Genomic DNA, 14,484 nt, shown 5'->3' with positions numbered 1-14,484 from the left:
CCAGTCACATGTAGCCCTTTCCAGTGTAAACGTCCGTCCCTGCATTTCAAGAGGTGTGACATTTCAGTACCCTTACATATAAGCCCCTTTACTTTTATTAAAGGTGAGATCAATAAACATTTCCTTTATTAAGATGAGAAGACACAATAAAATATATTCAATATAAGTATTGTACTAGATAAACAAACAAAAAACAATCAACTATAAAATCTTTAAGATAAGACATAACACTTATTTTATTATAACAGGAAAGATAGGAAATATTTTGACATGTTTTTTTAATAAAACGTTTTTCTTAGCAGGGAGTTGTGGCGTTTTATTGTAGGTATAGTCTGAGATCTAACAAAATACAATTGTTATTGTCAAACCTGACTGTGAGGTCAATATTTATCATTTTCAAATTATTTTTTGTCATTACATATGATGAAAAATTATATAAAATAAAATCTGCCATAAAAATTAAGTTGATTTTTGATTAGGTTTTTTTTAAACTGACATTTTTGAAATGATTTTGTATATAGTATCAGTATGTAAATACTTGTCCTTACACTAAATACTACATCAGTGAGTGTTGTTATACTAATCAGAATATTTATCAGTTTTCTTTATAAGACAACAGAAGATGAACCTACCACCGTTTTGTTTGATGTACAAACTCTGATGTTCACGACAAATAATCTGCAGAATGACTTGTTTGTTATTTTAAAAGAACTTGTTGGCCAACACACAGTGCCACAGTGAGGCATTGTTTATTATTAGCAGCAGGAATCAAATAAGAAACATACAAGAATTACTTAATTAAATCGTACAATAAAATAATATTTCAGATTACACTTGTCTCTATAACGGCAAAGAGGGAAATAGTCATGGAAAGGTGCTTTATTTCGCCGACATTACACTTGTCTTCAGAATAGTCTTCATGGCACTGAAACTACAATATGTACATCAATACAAAAACGATACATCATCTGTATAAAACAATATATACATGTATTCAGCTTATGGTTTCTGTACAAAAGCAAACACAAGAAGCAAAAAGGGAATATTCATGGAATGACTGCTGCCTTTTATCTGGTTCACTTCACATGGCTTCACATACACTGGAGATAGAAAATGGAGATGGAAACTCAAAGGGGAAAAAAACGTGTGGCAAATCAGACTTGGCAACTAACCTTATTTTGGAATTGTGTGCAGTAAAGGCCACTGGATTTAAGTCAAATAGCAATTATTCACCTCGTCATCAATAAACATTTCTGGTCTGTGTTTAAAGCTTATAATGGCACAGTTATCACAGTAGTGGCGTGCAGTAAAGCCACATTCTTCAGACAGCATTTGGCAAAATTAGATAGTAGTCAAGTAATATCAATAATGCAGCAATAATGTTGCCATTGATACAAAGAAAAAATCTCGATCACAGCCATTGGCAACAAGATATTTTAAGTAGTACTTTTTAAAAAAGGGTCTAATATTGGTGACTGCGTAATAAAGTGCAAGAGGATTCAGAAGTGTTCATGTTTTCATGAGAGAAATATAAACTGGAATTTAATCTGTATTTTAGAAGCATTTCATGTGAAAAACAACTGTGTGTTGTGGTTGAGCAAGTCCGTTGTTAAATGCGGTAAAAGATTCCTTTCGTATGCATTTCACGATTTGTGGTACACCAACAATACATTCTCAATGGTTAAGCGCACAAAAATAATAATAAATATGAAAAGAAACAGATAAAGAAATCAAAGCATCATTCATACAGCACCTCACTTTAAAATGTCCCGTTCCACCAAAAAGGACCTTACTACTGTAAGTCACTTTGTTATCAGTGAAAGTCAGTGCGCAGTTACAAAGTGCAAATAAATATCACACGTATAAAACACATTCTAATAAGCAAACTTTAGAAAAAATAAAACCCTTCAATAAAGCTTCCATAAAATGTCACTGGGCTGGCACTTAGTCAAAAAAAAAACTCAACTTGATCACTGTGAAGAAAGAACTGTACTTCAAAAGAAGAGTTTGATGTTCCGGAAAATGCTCTTTCATGTGTTTTCTTGAAGAGGCTTGTTTACAGAGGAGAAACAGCAAACATGGTTTCTTTATTTCATCTGTTCAGAGACCTAGTTGTTAATTGAAGAACCCAGAAAGAGAGTTGTAGTTCTTCTACTTGGTTTGATGTACCTGTAAGTACTGAGAGAGTGTAAATGCTAATTGGTTAGTTAAAGGGCATTTTCCAACAGAGGGAGTACGAGCATTTCCCGAAGTGTCAAACCTTTCTTTTTACAAAACAAGATATATTTAAAAATTTAACCACCAAGTTTTTGAACACAAACCATTAAACAACTGTTAAAAAAACAACTGTTAAAAACGATTAATTTACAGTGTTGAGACTTAAACATAAAGGAGCATAAAGTGAGAGGACAAACCAGCCTGTGACGTTTCAAATGAACAGAGAACTACTGAAACTGGTTTTCCTGTGAGTTTCAAATAGAAAAACAGAGTCAAAAGGATTGACAGTTAAGTATCAGGTTACTATAACCTTCTTTATGATCATATTAAATAAAGAAAAACTAGCAGCCTGAGTGATGTGAAGCAGCTACAGTTAAATTTGGCCACCTGTGCACCAAGTCAGCTGGTCTTTCTGTGGATCCTTCACATGATCAGAAAGTCTGACACCGTTCCTGAGCGTCCTATCCTACCTGCACCAGCTATCCCCGCCCGCCTCCTCCTACACATTGTAGTCTTCAGTAGTGGAAGTGGTGGGCACAGTGGCAGTGTTCAGAGTAGAAGTTGCAGAGGGCCGCTCCCTCCTGACGTATCTTGGCTTCCTCACTTCAAAGGAAACACAAAACAGAGCAGAACATGTAATCATCTGAGAGAAAACAAGGAGAGACATGTGTGAGGGCAGTTATTACCATCTTTGTACTAAGTTTTATCTTCTTAGTAACATTTTTGTTGCTCAAAAGCTTCACATAATTCTAAAACCTGTTCAGCAAGCTCAGAGAGTTACAGTTTCTAAAGAGGCAGTGAACAGTCTGAGACAGTAAAGTAATCTTGCCTGATGAGGATGGGATCATGACAGCCTAGAAAGGAAGAAAAAACTAATTAGTATCATCCCTGTAGGACAAAATGATTTACTGATGTTGTAAAAAAGCTTCTACACAAGGCTCTAAATGAATCAGTGTGTGATAAGATAACAATTGACTCACTGTTTCACTTGGCTGGAATATGAAGGCTGTAAAAGAACAGAAAAAAATCAATTTATGTATAAAGATCATGTCAACAAAGCAGTGGAACGTCATTGTGTTTAGGGTGTTTTTATTATCTAGGATTTAATGCTTTGGTGGATAAACTTCATAACCCTGTTTGTATAATTAGAGTCAGTGTGTCAGAGTCATGCAGTTATTACCCTTATTGCGGCGGTAAAAGATGCCAGGGAGTCGGTTGGAGCGTTTGAGGTAGAAAAAGGAGGCGACAGAGAGGATTAGGAACAGGCTGATCAACAGTGTTCCCAGTAGAAGAGAGGCAGCCACACCCGGCCCTCCTGCTCAAAGAGAATACACAAAACAGGAAACCGTTGATGAGACACCTGGCAGAAATCTTTCCAGCTGCAGCAGAAAGTCACCTGCGTTCCACATCTAGTTAGTCTGGTTATTCATTTAGAATTCTCATTTGGTTTGTTCTAGCTTCAATTGCAGAACCACACAAACACTCACTGGAAAATTACTTCACAATTTTTTCTAACAATTTAACCATGAAAAGTAAAGAATATCACATCTTACCAATTTTAGGAATGACAGTAGTTACAGTTGTGTGATTCTTTCTCTCCACTGTGTAGTCTAGTGAGGACACAAAAAGGGCAAATTATGAATCAACACTTAATTGTCAGACATTCAGATTTCAATTCATTCAGCAACCATCATCAGACAGTTCAAAAATCTTACTGTAGGTGCAGACAGTGATGTTTTCCAAATCCACAGCCGCCGAGTCACAGAATATACAAACAGTGTTGCTGTTCTCGAGGACACGCAAGAAGCATCCTATAAAAATCAAACCAGAAAATATTTCTTCATGTACTAGCAAATTATTTATTTAACAGTGCAATATAACAATCACAAGACAGACACTTACATGAAAAAGTGATACAAAGTGATGTCAACTAGCTGTTGTTCCTTGAAATGGACACATGTTGCCTGACTTATCTAGTTTGAAATCAGTTAAGGAAGGGATCATGTAAAGTGAGTGGGTGGTAATAAGAAACAGAATTCTGACAGGGTGAGACAAGACCCTGAAAACAGCTGGAATGGTCCTGTGACACTCTGAAGGGGTCCTATTTTGCAAAACAACCCGCTCACTATATATTATCTCACTTAGTACCAAGTGACTAAAGATAGAAACAAGCTGACAATACGTATTACTTTTCATGATTACTTATGTAGCTTAAAGACTGGTATCTAAGATTTGATGTTTGGTAGCGCTTCCATTGCAAAGGTATTCTTATCAGCCTACATGTGGGTTAAATTAATAAGAAACTTCAAACATGAAATCATGTTACAGTCTCAGTATTATGTTTTATTGGCATTCATAACAGATGCAGAAAACAACAGCAGCCTCCCCTTTAAGGTCCTCTCCCCTTGAACTTTTCTATTCTCACTCAACCAGTCCTGTTACACAAATGATAGTCCATACCATGTTTTGGTTTGTGGTTGCTTAGTGTCTATTTTCTTTATTCTGGTTGATGAGTCTTTAGCTCAGCTCCTTGTGTGTTTTAACACCTCTAACTAGTTTATTTCTGGGCCAGTCTTCCCTGGCGTTGCTCTAGTTATTCATAATTATAACTGTTGCTGAGGTTTTGACCAATCAGAATCAAGCATTAAACACAGCTGGGTGATTTAAGAGGACCTGAATAATAAACAAAAAGGTTGTTTGTTTTTTTGAATGGGGTTAACACAGAGATACAGGACAACCAATATTTGTAGTGTGCCCTTCACTGCTCTTTGTACATCTCTTGTATACACTTATCATATCTCCTCAGAGTTATTATGTCTTTAAGCAATTTGGGAAGTAATACTGTATCTCTGCATGTGCACCTATATTGAATATCACTTTCTGTAAATAAATCTGAAAGAGAGTGAAAAATAAACTAAATTAGCTTTTATTCAACCTAACTTTTATTAATTGTATTTACACTCTGACTACTAACTAATCAGTGCTTCATAGAACTCCCAAAGTTCAAACTAAGTTATTTTATGCCGTACGTGTAAATTATCTGGGTAAAAAGGAAAACTGTGTCTTTTATAAAATACTCAAAGAAAATTTTACAGAACTAAATCAGCCCAGACTTTGTGTCATTTTTTTTTTTTTTTAAGTTATATTTTTGGCGGACTTTTGCCTTTTATTAGATAGGAAAGCTGAAGAGAGACAGGAAACATGGGGGGTAGAGAGTGGGGGAAGACATGCAAGAAATGGTCCCCAGTCGAACCAGAGACCTCTTCGACGAGGACTGTTGCCTCTGTATGTGGGGCGCTTAGACTGCTAGGCCAGCAGCGCCTAAACTCTGTGTAATTTGATCTTAACAAGTGATGTGGGATACACGTGCAAAAGCCAGTGCATTAGTGCCTCAGGTCAACCTCTGCTAATCGACTAAAATTCTCAAAATGTCTACTAGTCACAACTGCCAGTACATTTTTGTACATCTACATTACCTGGTTCACAGTGAGTGTCATTTGAACATGAATTGTTCCCTCTCTGTTTCTCTCCACAGCACTCCAATGAGTTTTGATGTAGGGCCTAAAGACAGAAGATAAGTCACAGATTGACAAATCTCCTAAGATAAATCACCACAACAAAATTCTCACATTAGATTTATTAGATATATTTCTACCTTTGTTACAGGTGTTTCTGGTCTGATGAGGATCACCATAGCAGCCAAGACCAAAAGGAAAGACAGAGCCATAATCAAACCCTGAGAAATCAAAAATACATGAATTAGATATGCATCACATTGACTAAACGATTTTGTTTTAGCACAAACACCCCATTTAGTCCTATAGGATAACATGGGAAAAACAGTACTGACTAGAAGGATCATTGATTTCAAATTATTTTCTGTAATGTAGAATTTGTTTATTGACTGAATAATGTGTAAAAATGTGTAGAAATCAAGTTTCTGTACTATGACTCTTAAAATATGCAAACAATGAAAACCACTCATCTTTCAGCTCTTAACAAGTATGGAACATAGGTATGGAAGCGGTGTGTTTTTTTTAAGTAAAATATTTAACTCAGCTCTAAGCAAGTAGGGTTGCCAAATGTCCTGTATTAGCCGGGACATCCCGTATATTGGGCTAAATTGGTTTGTTTCATACGGGACCTCAAATTGTCACGTATATTGACTATAAACTCTTGTAAATACAGCAGACTGCACTCTACAGATCCTAGATCAGATAAAATGGCAGATCATGTGCCAATCACACTGCCTGTCATCCAATCACAGAGGATTTTCTCTCTGAAGGCCATTAAATGGTCAGACTCAAGAAACACATGCAGCACAGAGCTGATCAACAATGAACTTCAAATATCTGTAAAGTGTGGCTTGTCATGTAAGGACTTCTCTCTGGCTGTGCAAAAGGACAAAAGACTGCTTGAGTCAGTCAAGAGCAGCAAAAAGTATCCATGGAAAAAGTACATTTGGTGAGTCATACTCTTTTGTATTTAATTCTCTTTTGCCTGTTTTTTAATGTAAAGAGCCAAATTGTGGTTTCTTTGAGGTTTATTCACATGAGGTTACACAATGACACAGTAAGGATTAAAGGGAACATACAAAGTTTCTGCATTTCCAGTTGAATCAGAATATGAATATACGCTGAACTCACATCATGCTCACACAACCATGGCACCGTGCACCTGTCCCTTATTTAGTAGTGAGAAAGTTGGCAACCCTATAAGGAAGCAGACTAAGGTATGTTGACTTGATTGATATCACAGTGTAAGAATTAAAATCCTCTTCTGAGTTTAGTGTAAACAGGATCATACAAAGTTGTAGTGCATGTTTGTTATTTTGCCAGTGCTGCATCCTGTCTTTACAGATGAGTCACCCACAGACAAAATGCTTTAATATTCATGAATCAGGCAATCTTTAAAATTAAGAGTTACACTACTTCTCTTTCTTTAACTTCGGACATTCAACTTTTCGTAATTTTTTGTACATATAATGATTTCAAGAGTAAAGCGTGAAGCGACACAGGTATCAGAAAACGACCAAACGTCAGCCAACTGAAACAGGAAACACATTTTAAGCTAGCTAGCACCTGTCACCAGGATGAAGTTATCTCTGCTCGCACTCTGCGCAAATTAACCACGTTATCTTTAGAAACGATTAGCAAATGAATTTCAATCGGTTTCACGTTTCCATTCACAGACACACACTGGGCAGCTGCACACTGCTGAACAAAAAGTTAACTCACCAGCCAAACACCAGGCTCTGGCCTGTTTAAACTCCCCAGTGTGTTCTGTATCAGCGTCAGATATCGTCCGCCGCAGAGGTATCACAACACGGTCATCTATAATATTTGCAGCTTTGTCATACACACACCGCTGCAGTTCAACAACAGATACTCCTGTAGTGCGTAGCTCATTGCTACCTGCTTAGGTTTAGCATACACACTTCCGGGTATGACTTTCAAAATAAAATCCTTACTCTTTATGAGCCTCACGTGCTGTCTAACGCTGGGGCCATGTCTTTTAATGATAATGATCAGAGGTTTCAAGTAAAAAAGTACAAATACTTCGTTACCTTACTTAAGGCGACATTTGGGTATCTAAACTTTACTGGAGTGATTATTTTTCAGCCGACTTTTTACTTCTACTTCTTACATTTTAAAAATAGCCTCGTTACTGTTATTTCACTTCGGCTTGTTTTCATTCCGGCCTGTCATCGTTCAAAAAAACACATTTATGTACATTGGCATTCCAATAAAGGCTATTGATAACATGCCTGTGAAGTTTGACTTTTTGCACAATTACAATACTTATGGGCAACTAGTCATCATATCTTCCCCTCCATGAAACACGTTAATGCTCAGGAGTACACAAATATGGTTAACCATAAAGATTTTTTTAATGTATTTGCATTGTACGAAAATGCATTCATTTTCAATGGGCATAAGTGCGGCTGAAACAGGTGCAACCCAAATATTTCAACATTAACATATTAATATAAAATTAAAGTCATTATGGCCTTTAGAAAAATGTTTCTTTTTTGGGGAGGTGGGGTAGTGCACTATAGGCCCCTGTGGCGCAGCCAAAGCTTTTGTCCTTAATGGCATTTTGTCCCCCTTACATTACTATAACTTTTAAAACTTTTTTTTCATACTTGTTTTGAAACCAGTGCTTTTACACTTTTACTTTAGTAAAAAGCTTGAGTTGATACTTCAACTTCTACAGAAGTCTTTTCTAGTACCTATACTTCTACCTGAGTAATGAATGTGAATACTTTTGACACCTCTGTTGATTATTATTTGATTTAATGTCTTTATTTCGAACATTTATAAGTGAAATAGAAAAAACAACAACATACAAGTGAAAAAGAAGAAATAGTTATACAAAAACCCCAAATATCAATCAGTTCCATAAACAAGCACTGAGAAATTTTACTTTACATGTGCGAAAAGGAGTAGGAAGAAGTCACAATTTATCTAATCCTACCCATTTATTCCCTATTTTCTTGCATTATTTGAGTGCATTCCCACAAAACAAATCTTCATCTCCTATCTTCATACTTACACCTACGATCAAAAGTAAACCCCTCATGATTCTCAACACTTGTCTTCCTCCTTGTACCTCATGAAAATTATTTCTTTATACCCCTTCCTGAACTGGATTATGTTCTGACATTGGTGTGGTGATGATGATGATGATGATGATGATGATGATGATGATGTTTATCAGGGTGAGGAGGATTAAGGAAAACTATATTTAAAAAAAATCAAACTTTAATAAATATACAACTATAAGAGTGGAAATGGGCTCTATTATTATTATTATTAATAATGATAATAATAATAATAATAATATATATATATATATATATATATATATATATATATATATATATATATATATATATATATATGTATATATATATATATATATATGTATATATATATATATATATATATATATATATAAACCACCCACACCGATTGAAAATCATGAATGAAGCAAATTTTACACACACACACACACACACACACACACACACACACACACACACACGCACACACACACACACACACAAACGCACACGCACACGCACACGCACACACACTTTAAAATGAATGTAATTTTCTTATATAGTCTGTTTAAACATACAACTTTAAACTTTAGACTATAAACATACAACTTTAAGAGTGGAAATGGGCTCGATTAATCATATATATATATAAAAAAAACACCCACACCGATTGAAAATCATGAAAGAAGCTAATTTTACACAAAAAAAAAATGTGAAATAAAAAGTTAGAATAATTTTTTTTTAAATCCCCCGGAAATAAATGTATGGCAGTGTGAGAAAGGATTAATGGAATTAGACAACTTTGACATCATTCAGATTTATGAGTGCTGAATGTAATTTTCTTATATACTCTGTTTGTTTGGCCTAATAAGCTTAGACGTACTGGCTGCCATTTATAATTGGATTAATATTATTATCCCCTCATGAAAAAAGTAGACTTTTGAGGCAGCCTTTCAGAGAGTAACTTCTGCTTGATTCAATGACCTCTATTTTAGTAGGTATTTTTTGATATCTCCTAGCAGTAAATGAGAGGTGTATCTCTTAACATTACATTGGCCCCGTCGCGTTCCCATGAATCTGGGTCGCGATTCTGCAGATGATCGGAATTAAGTCTTGGAAAGATCAATATGATTTTGACATACATTTTTTAAAGTGTCCACTGTTTGTACAACATTTGTTTTATTCCTAATGAGTGAAATTGTGGACTTTCTCTTCAACACTTGAACGCATCCAAGCCTCGGTGTAGGAGCAGTGTAGGAGGCAGGTAGGAGGTTACGAGCGGGAAAGTGAAACACTCGCGAGAACTCTTCCTGTGTACCTCAAACTTTTTGGTGTGAGCTCTTTGAGCCTGTGTGGACCGTGAGTTAACTTTAAAGGAATTTTTAACATAATTTAATCTTTGGTGAACATTTTAAGCTACCATAATTGTCAAGTTTATCGTTAAACAGTTAAAGTAAATCGACTTTAATTTGACTAAGTAATGATTGAAGTAAGCTAGCGAACTCAAGCTTTAACCGGGATGCTAATTTAACTCTGACGTTCCTGCGAATTAACTGCTGCACTTAAACTGCTAATAAATTGTTATCTTTACAAACAGGTAACCAGACACAATGAGTCACATCAGGAACATTAAGGAAATGCTCAGCCTCCAAACTGGAAGCAGGTGGTTAGCCAAACTCTGCTACCGTACTGAACATTGTCTATCAATTGTTTCTGTCATCATTGAATAATATCATAAAAGCTGTCGGCAATGTACACTACCAATGAAAAGTTTGGACACACCTTCTCATTCGATGTTTTTTATTTATGTCAATTATTTTCAACATAGCATATTAATACTGAAGACATCAAAACTTTGAAATAACACATATGGAATTATTTAATTAACAAAAATGTGTCAAACATACCAGAATATAGGATAAGATAAGATAGTCCTTTACTTGTCCCACAATGGGGAAATTCAAGTGTCACAGTAACAAAGTGGACAACGTGCAAAATAAATATATATAGCAAACAAGAGCCTATAAAGTAACAATTATTAAAAAGCTATTAGCAATTAGAATTAAAATTAAAGAGGTAAAAAAATAAGCATATGTTTTATATTTTAGATTCTTCAAAGTAGCCCACTTTTGCCTTGATGACAGCTTTGCACACTCTTGGTATTCTCAGTCTGCTTCATGAAGTGGTCTCCTGGAATGGTTTCTAATTAACATGAGTCTTGTCAAGAGTTAATTTGTAGAATGAGTTGCCTTCTTAATGTGTTTGAGACCCTCAGTTGTGTTGTTCAGAGGTAGGGTTAGTACACAGTGGATAGCCCTATTTGGCTACTATTGTAATCCATATTATGGTAAAACCTTATCATGTCTTAGTTTGGATGTTTTCAGTATTAAACTACAATGTTGAAAATAATTAAAATAGATAAAAACCATTAGATGAGAGGAAGTGTTCAAACTTTTGACCGGTAGTGTATTTAATATGGAAACATCCAGACAACTATCTGTCTGTTTCACTGCATGCAAATTGTGTTTTTCTTTACTCTTAAATCTTGTTGGGACAAATAAACCAACAGGAATGTGGCTACCAGCGGATACTCCAGTTTTACAGACTCTCAGTTGTTCTCCGGGTCCCTGTTTTGGCCTGAAAATTCTCAAGGTGGATCTCAAGATATGAGTTGGTCATCCAGGACCTCCCAACAAAGTTCACAAGAGGTGAGACTTGTCAGCTTATTCTTTGGAGCTCTTGAAAGACTATATCAAAACATTTTTTTTCATAAAAATAATATTACTGTAGGTTGGCAGTTAACTGTGAGGCATTAGACTTTCTGTCATTCTAGATTTAGTTTTTTTGGAAGAAGAAAAGTAATTCTCGAAACACTATACTATACTTAGAGCTATTTACAATAAGTCTATATAGGAGATAGTGGGGTAAGATGAGCCAGTGGGTAGGTTGACCCACCCCCTGTTTCTAGACATGTGCAATTTTTTTTGTCATGTGACCATAAAGTAGGAAACAACCATTATTTGTTGTTCCACATACCCTGACACCATGCACTGAAGTGACATCAATACGGAACCCATCTTTTCCTTCATGGAAAATGATCAGGAATCTTTCCCACACAGTTATGTGCTGACAAAGCTGGATGAGTAACATCATTTAACAGAAATGTTGTCTCACCAATGGCATATATTCTAAAAAATATAATATTTGGCCAGTTTTATGTTGATTAGGTGAGCATTAAGAAAATAATTCAAATGTATGATTTAATCTCTTTTTAAAATGGGTATATCATTTCTTATATTCGGCTCAGGTTTGAATTACTGTAGATGGTTAATTTACCCATTGACTTGGATTAACTTACCCCTATCCAAGGGCAGGTTGAGCCCTATTTTATACAGTCTATGGTTGAGCCACAGATTTTTTTGGGAAGTCCTATTATCTAAAGCTCCACAGCTAACAGTATCAAGAGTGCTAAAATGACTGATAATCATATGTATATATCGTAATTTTTATCATATCTTAAAAATCTGGATGTCTGAAACTCAGTATTTCTTGTTGTTTAGGGAAGTGACCCAAAGTTTTTAAGCAGTTATCACACCAAACCTCTCCTGTTTGGAGACGTCAAGGACAGAAACAAAGCCTTTGGAATACTGGATAAATTTGAAGAGGACAAGAAAAAGGCAAAAGAAAAAACTGACAGGTAATTCTATGTATAACATGAAACAAGCAACTCCCCATGAATATATAGTTATGACATAGTAAAGAGTAAACCAAAAGCAATCAATTCATGAGTTTTACATATGTTCATTTTATTTAACAGAGATCATCTAACTAAGGACTTTCTCCATTTTCAAGAAACACTCAGTAATGTAAGCTATAAAACTCTGATTTGAGTTATACTGCTTATTTTGCTAGTTATAAAATGTGAACTAAAGGCTCGTTTTTTTTTCAGATCCAACAACAAGTTGCTGGCACAGAAGAAAATACGGTTATTTGCAAAACAATCCTTGAACACTTTGACAAGTTTTCATCAACATGTAAGTTACCGAATTCACTGATTTATCTTTTATTGAAATAATTGATCTTACAGGGGCTCTCTGGGAAATTGTTTTTATATAGTTAGCACTTATTATCACCAGTAGATGGTGCCCTTTGTCCAATGTTTAATATAAGTAGATGTTTCATCTCCTATTGCTTATTAAGTGCTTGCTATAGGGTTATATGCATTTTGAGTGCAATAAGATGCATTTTTTTGTTAAATTAACTGCTCATTTTCATCTTTTCATTTATTCATCTTAGTGCAAAACAATCTAAACAGTCTTCATAGTCACATTTACCAGCAGTTTGAAACTTTGCTAGATAAAGTGAACTCCCATAAGAATGTAACGACTGATCTGGAGGAAAGGGTACTAAAGGTTAGTTTACATGCAATTCATTATAAATATAATACTTTGGTTTCTGCTGGTGGCAACGTTTTTAAAATGTCATGTATAAAATTGTTAATTTTTTATCAATTTCCTGTAGAGTGGAGAAAGTACAACAGAGCTTGGTTCAAACCTGCAATGCTTAAAGAAAAGTGTGGAGTGTCTGAGAGAGGAGCAGGAGAGAGAACGAAACATGCTTGAAGAGGCTCTGAAGCTACTCAGCATTTTAGTCACAGAGTGCTCTGCCAAATCCAGCCCAAAGGTAGCAGTGGACAGCGCCATCCAGACATCTCCAGGGCTGGAGCAGCAAATCTCTAACAGCCTGCAGGACAACAAGCTCGAAGACTCACAGCTATCAAACAACTTTAAACACAGTCAGGATGAAGTTCCACCTTGGGATCCAGACCGCACCTTAGGAAAGAGGAAACTCGCTCTGAGAGGCCAAAGGAGATGCAAAAAGAGACCGCTGGTTCTCTCACAGAGGAGTAAACATGCTTTCACAGATGAAAACAGTCAGCCCAGTATAAACTGTAACAAACAACAAAATGTTTCTGAACCTCGCTACGAGTGTCATGATATGAATAACAACCAGGATGGCCACTGTCTGAAACCGCTGAACAGAGGGATAAGATCCAAAGCTGAAGGTTGCGTCATCACCTCGGTAAGCTGCTGGTCTCGGGACAGTGGCAGCCCTGACTTCCTCGCAGGAAATAAATCCTTCTTGGACAACTTCTTTGAAGAATCCAAGACGGCAACCCCAGTGAAACCAGAAGGCCTTTTCGCCTTGTTTGATAAGGGTCGAAATTTAGAATTTTAAAGAATGAAAGCTCTCAGAGCAGTTGGAAGAAATTTGCTCTTATTTTTCAGTTCAGGGAAATAAAAGACAAATAAGTTCAATATAATATTTGTTACATCTGACATCTGATCTGTTTGTTGTAAACTTTTTCAGTTTGTCTAGTTTTTGAATGAAAGCACTCAAATAGTTTCTACATTAAAATGAATGTGATAGAGCTGAAGAAAGGGCATGTAGTATAATACAAAGTAGTAGTAGGTAATGGTAGTCCAATAAGTAAGTATATGAATCAATAAGATATGAAATGTTCATTCATTTAAGATGTTTCGTGTATTATTTATACTACTGACTGGACTGTGAAATTAAACTGAAAAGCTTTGTAATCGAATCATAGTTCTCATTTATTATTAGATATTAAGTTAATCTACCACATCATTTCTTTGCCTCATGTTTGAATTCTGTTTTTGTCTTTGTAATGAAAAAACTTA

At 35.6% G+C, this 14,484-nt stretch overlaps 2 protein-coding genes across 4 annotated transcripts; one reads left to right on the top strand and one right to left on the bottom strand.

Moving 5' to 3' along the window:
* Positions 1-733: 733 nt before the first annotated feature.
* On the bottom strand, positions 734-7,819 carry c1h1orf159 (chromosome 1 C1orf159 homolog). Its single transcript, XM_034691612.1, has 9 exons — positions 7,784-7,819; positions 5,873-5,953; positions 5,694-5,778; positions 3,933-4,028; positions 3,771-3,827; positions 3,398-3,532; positions 3,198-3,223; positions 3,047-3,071; positions 734-2,820 (listed from the first exon to the last, which is right to left on the bottom strand). The coding sequence occupies exons 2-9, from the start codon at positions 5,942-5,944 to the stop codon at positions 2,717-2,719; spliced, it is 600 nt and encodes a 199-aa protein (XP_034547503.1). The 5' UTR covers positions 5,945-5,953; positions 7,784-7,819; the 3' UTR covers positions 734-2,716.
* A 2,188-nt stretch (positions 7,820-10,007) lies between these two features.
* LOC117816850 (interactor of HORMAD1 protein 1) lies at positions 10,008-14,384 on the top strand. Of its 3 annotated transcripts, none has more exons than XM_034689237.1 (8): positions 10,008-10,141; positions 10,380-10,445; positions 11,352-11,490; positions 12,343-12,479; positions 12,600-12,648; positions 12,732-12,816; positions 13,139-13,194; positions 13,304-14,384. In XM_034689237.1, the coding sequence occupies exons 2-8, from the start codon at positions 10,393-10,395 to the stop codon at positions 14,018-14,020; spliced, it is 1,236 nt and encodes a 411-aa protein (XP_034545128.1). In that variant the 5' UTR covers positions 10,008-10,141; positions 10,380-10,392; the 3' UTR covers positions 14,021-14,384. The 3 variants fall into 3 exon arrangements, with proteins under 3 accessions (XP_034545128.1, XP_034545119.1, XP_034545134.1); XM_034689228.1 differs by having other exon boundaries at positions 13,079-13,194; XM_034689243.1 differs by lacking the exon at positions 10,380-10,445 and having other exon boundaries at positions 10,027-10,141; positions 13,079-13,194.
* The last annotated feature ends 100 nt before the right edge of the window (positions 14,385-14,484 follow it).

Source organism: Notolabrus celidotus, chromosome 1 (assembly GCF_009762535.1).
Source record: "Notolabrus celidotus isolate fNotCel1 chromosome 1, fNotCel1.pri, whole genome shotgun sequence".
Classification (NCBI taxonomy): domain Eukaryota; kingdom Metazoa; phylum Chordata; class Actinopteri; order Labriformes; family Labridae; genus Notolabrus; species Notolabrus celidotus.
Note: the sequence above shows the minus strand (reverse complement) of the source record. Positions and strands in the feature narration are given on the sequence as shown.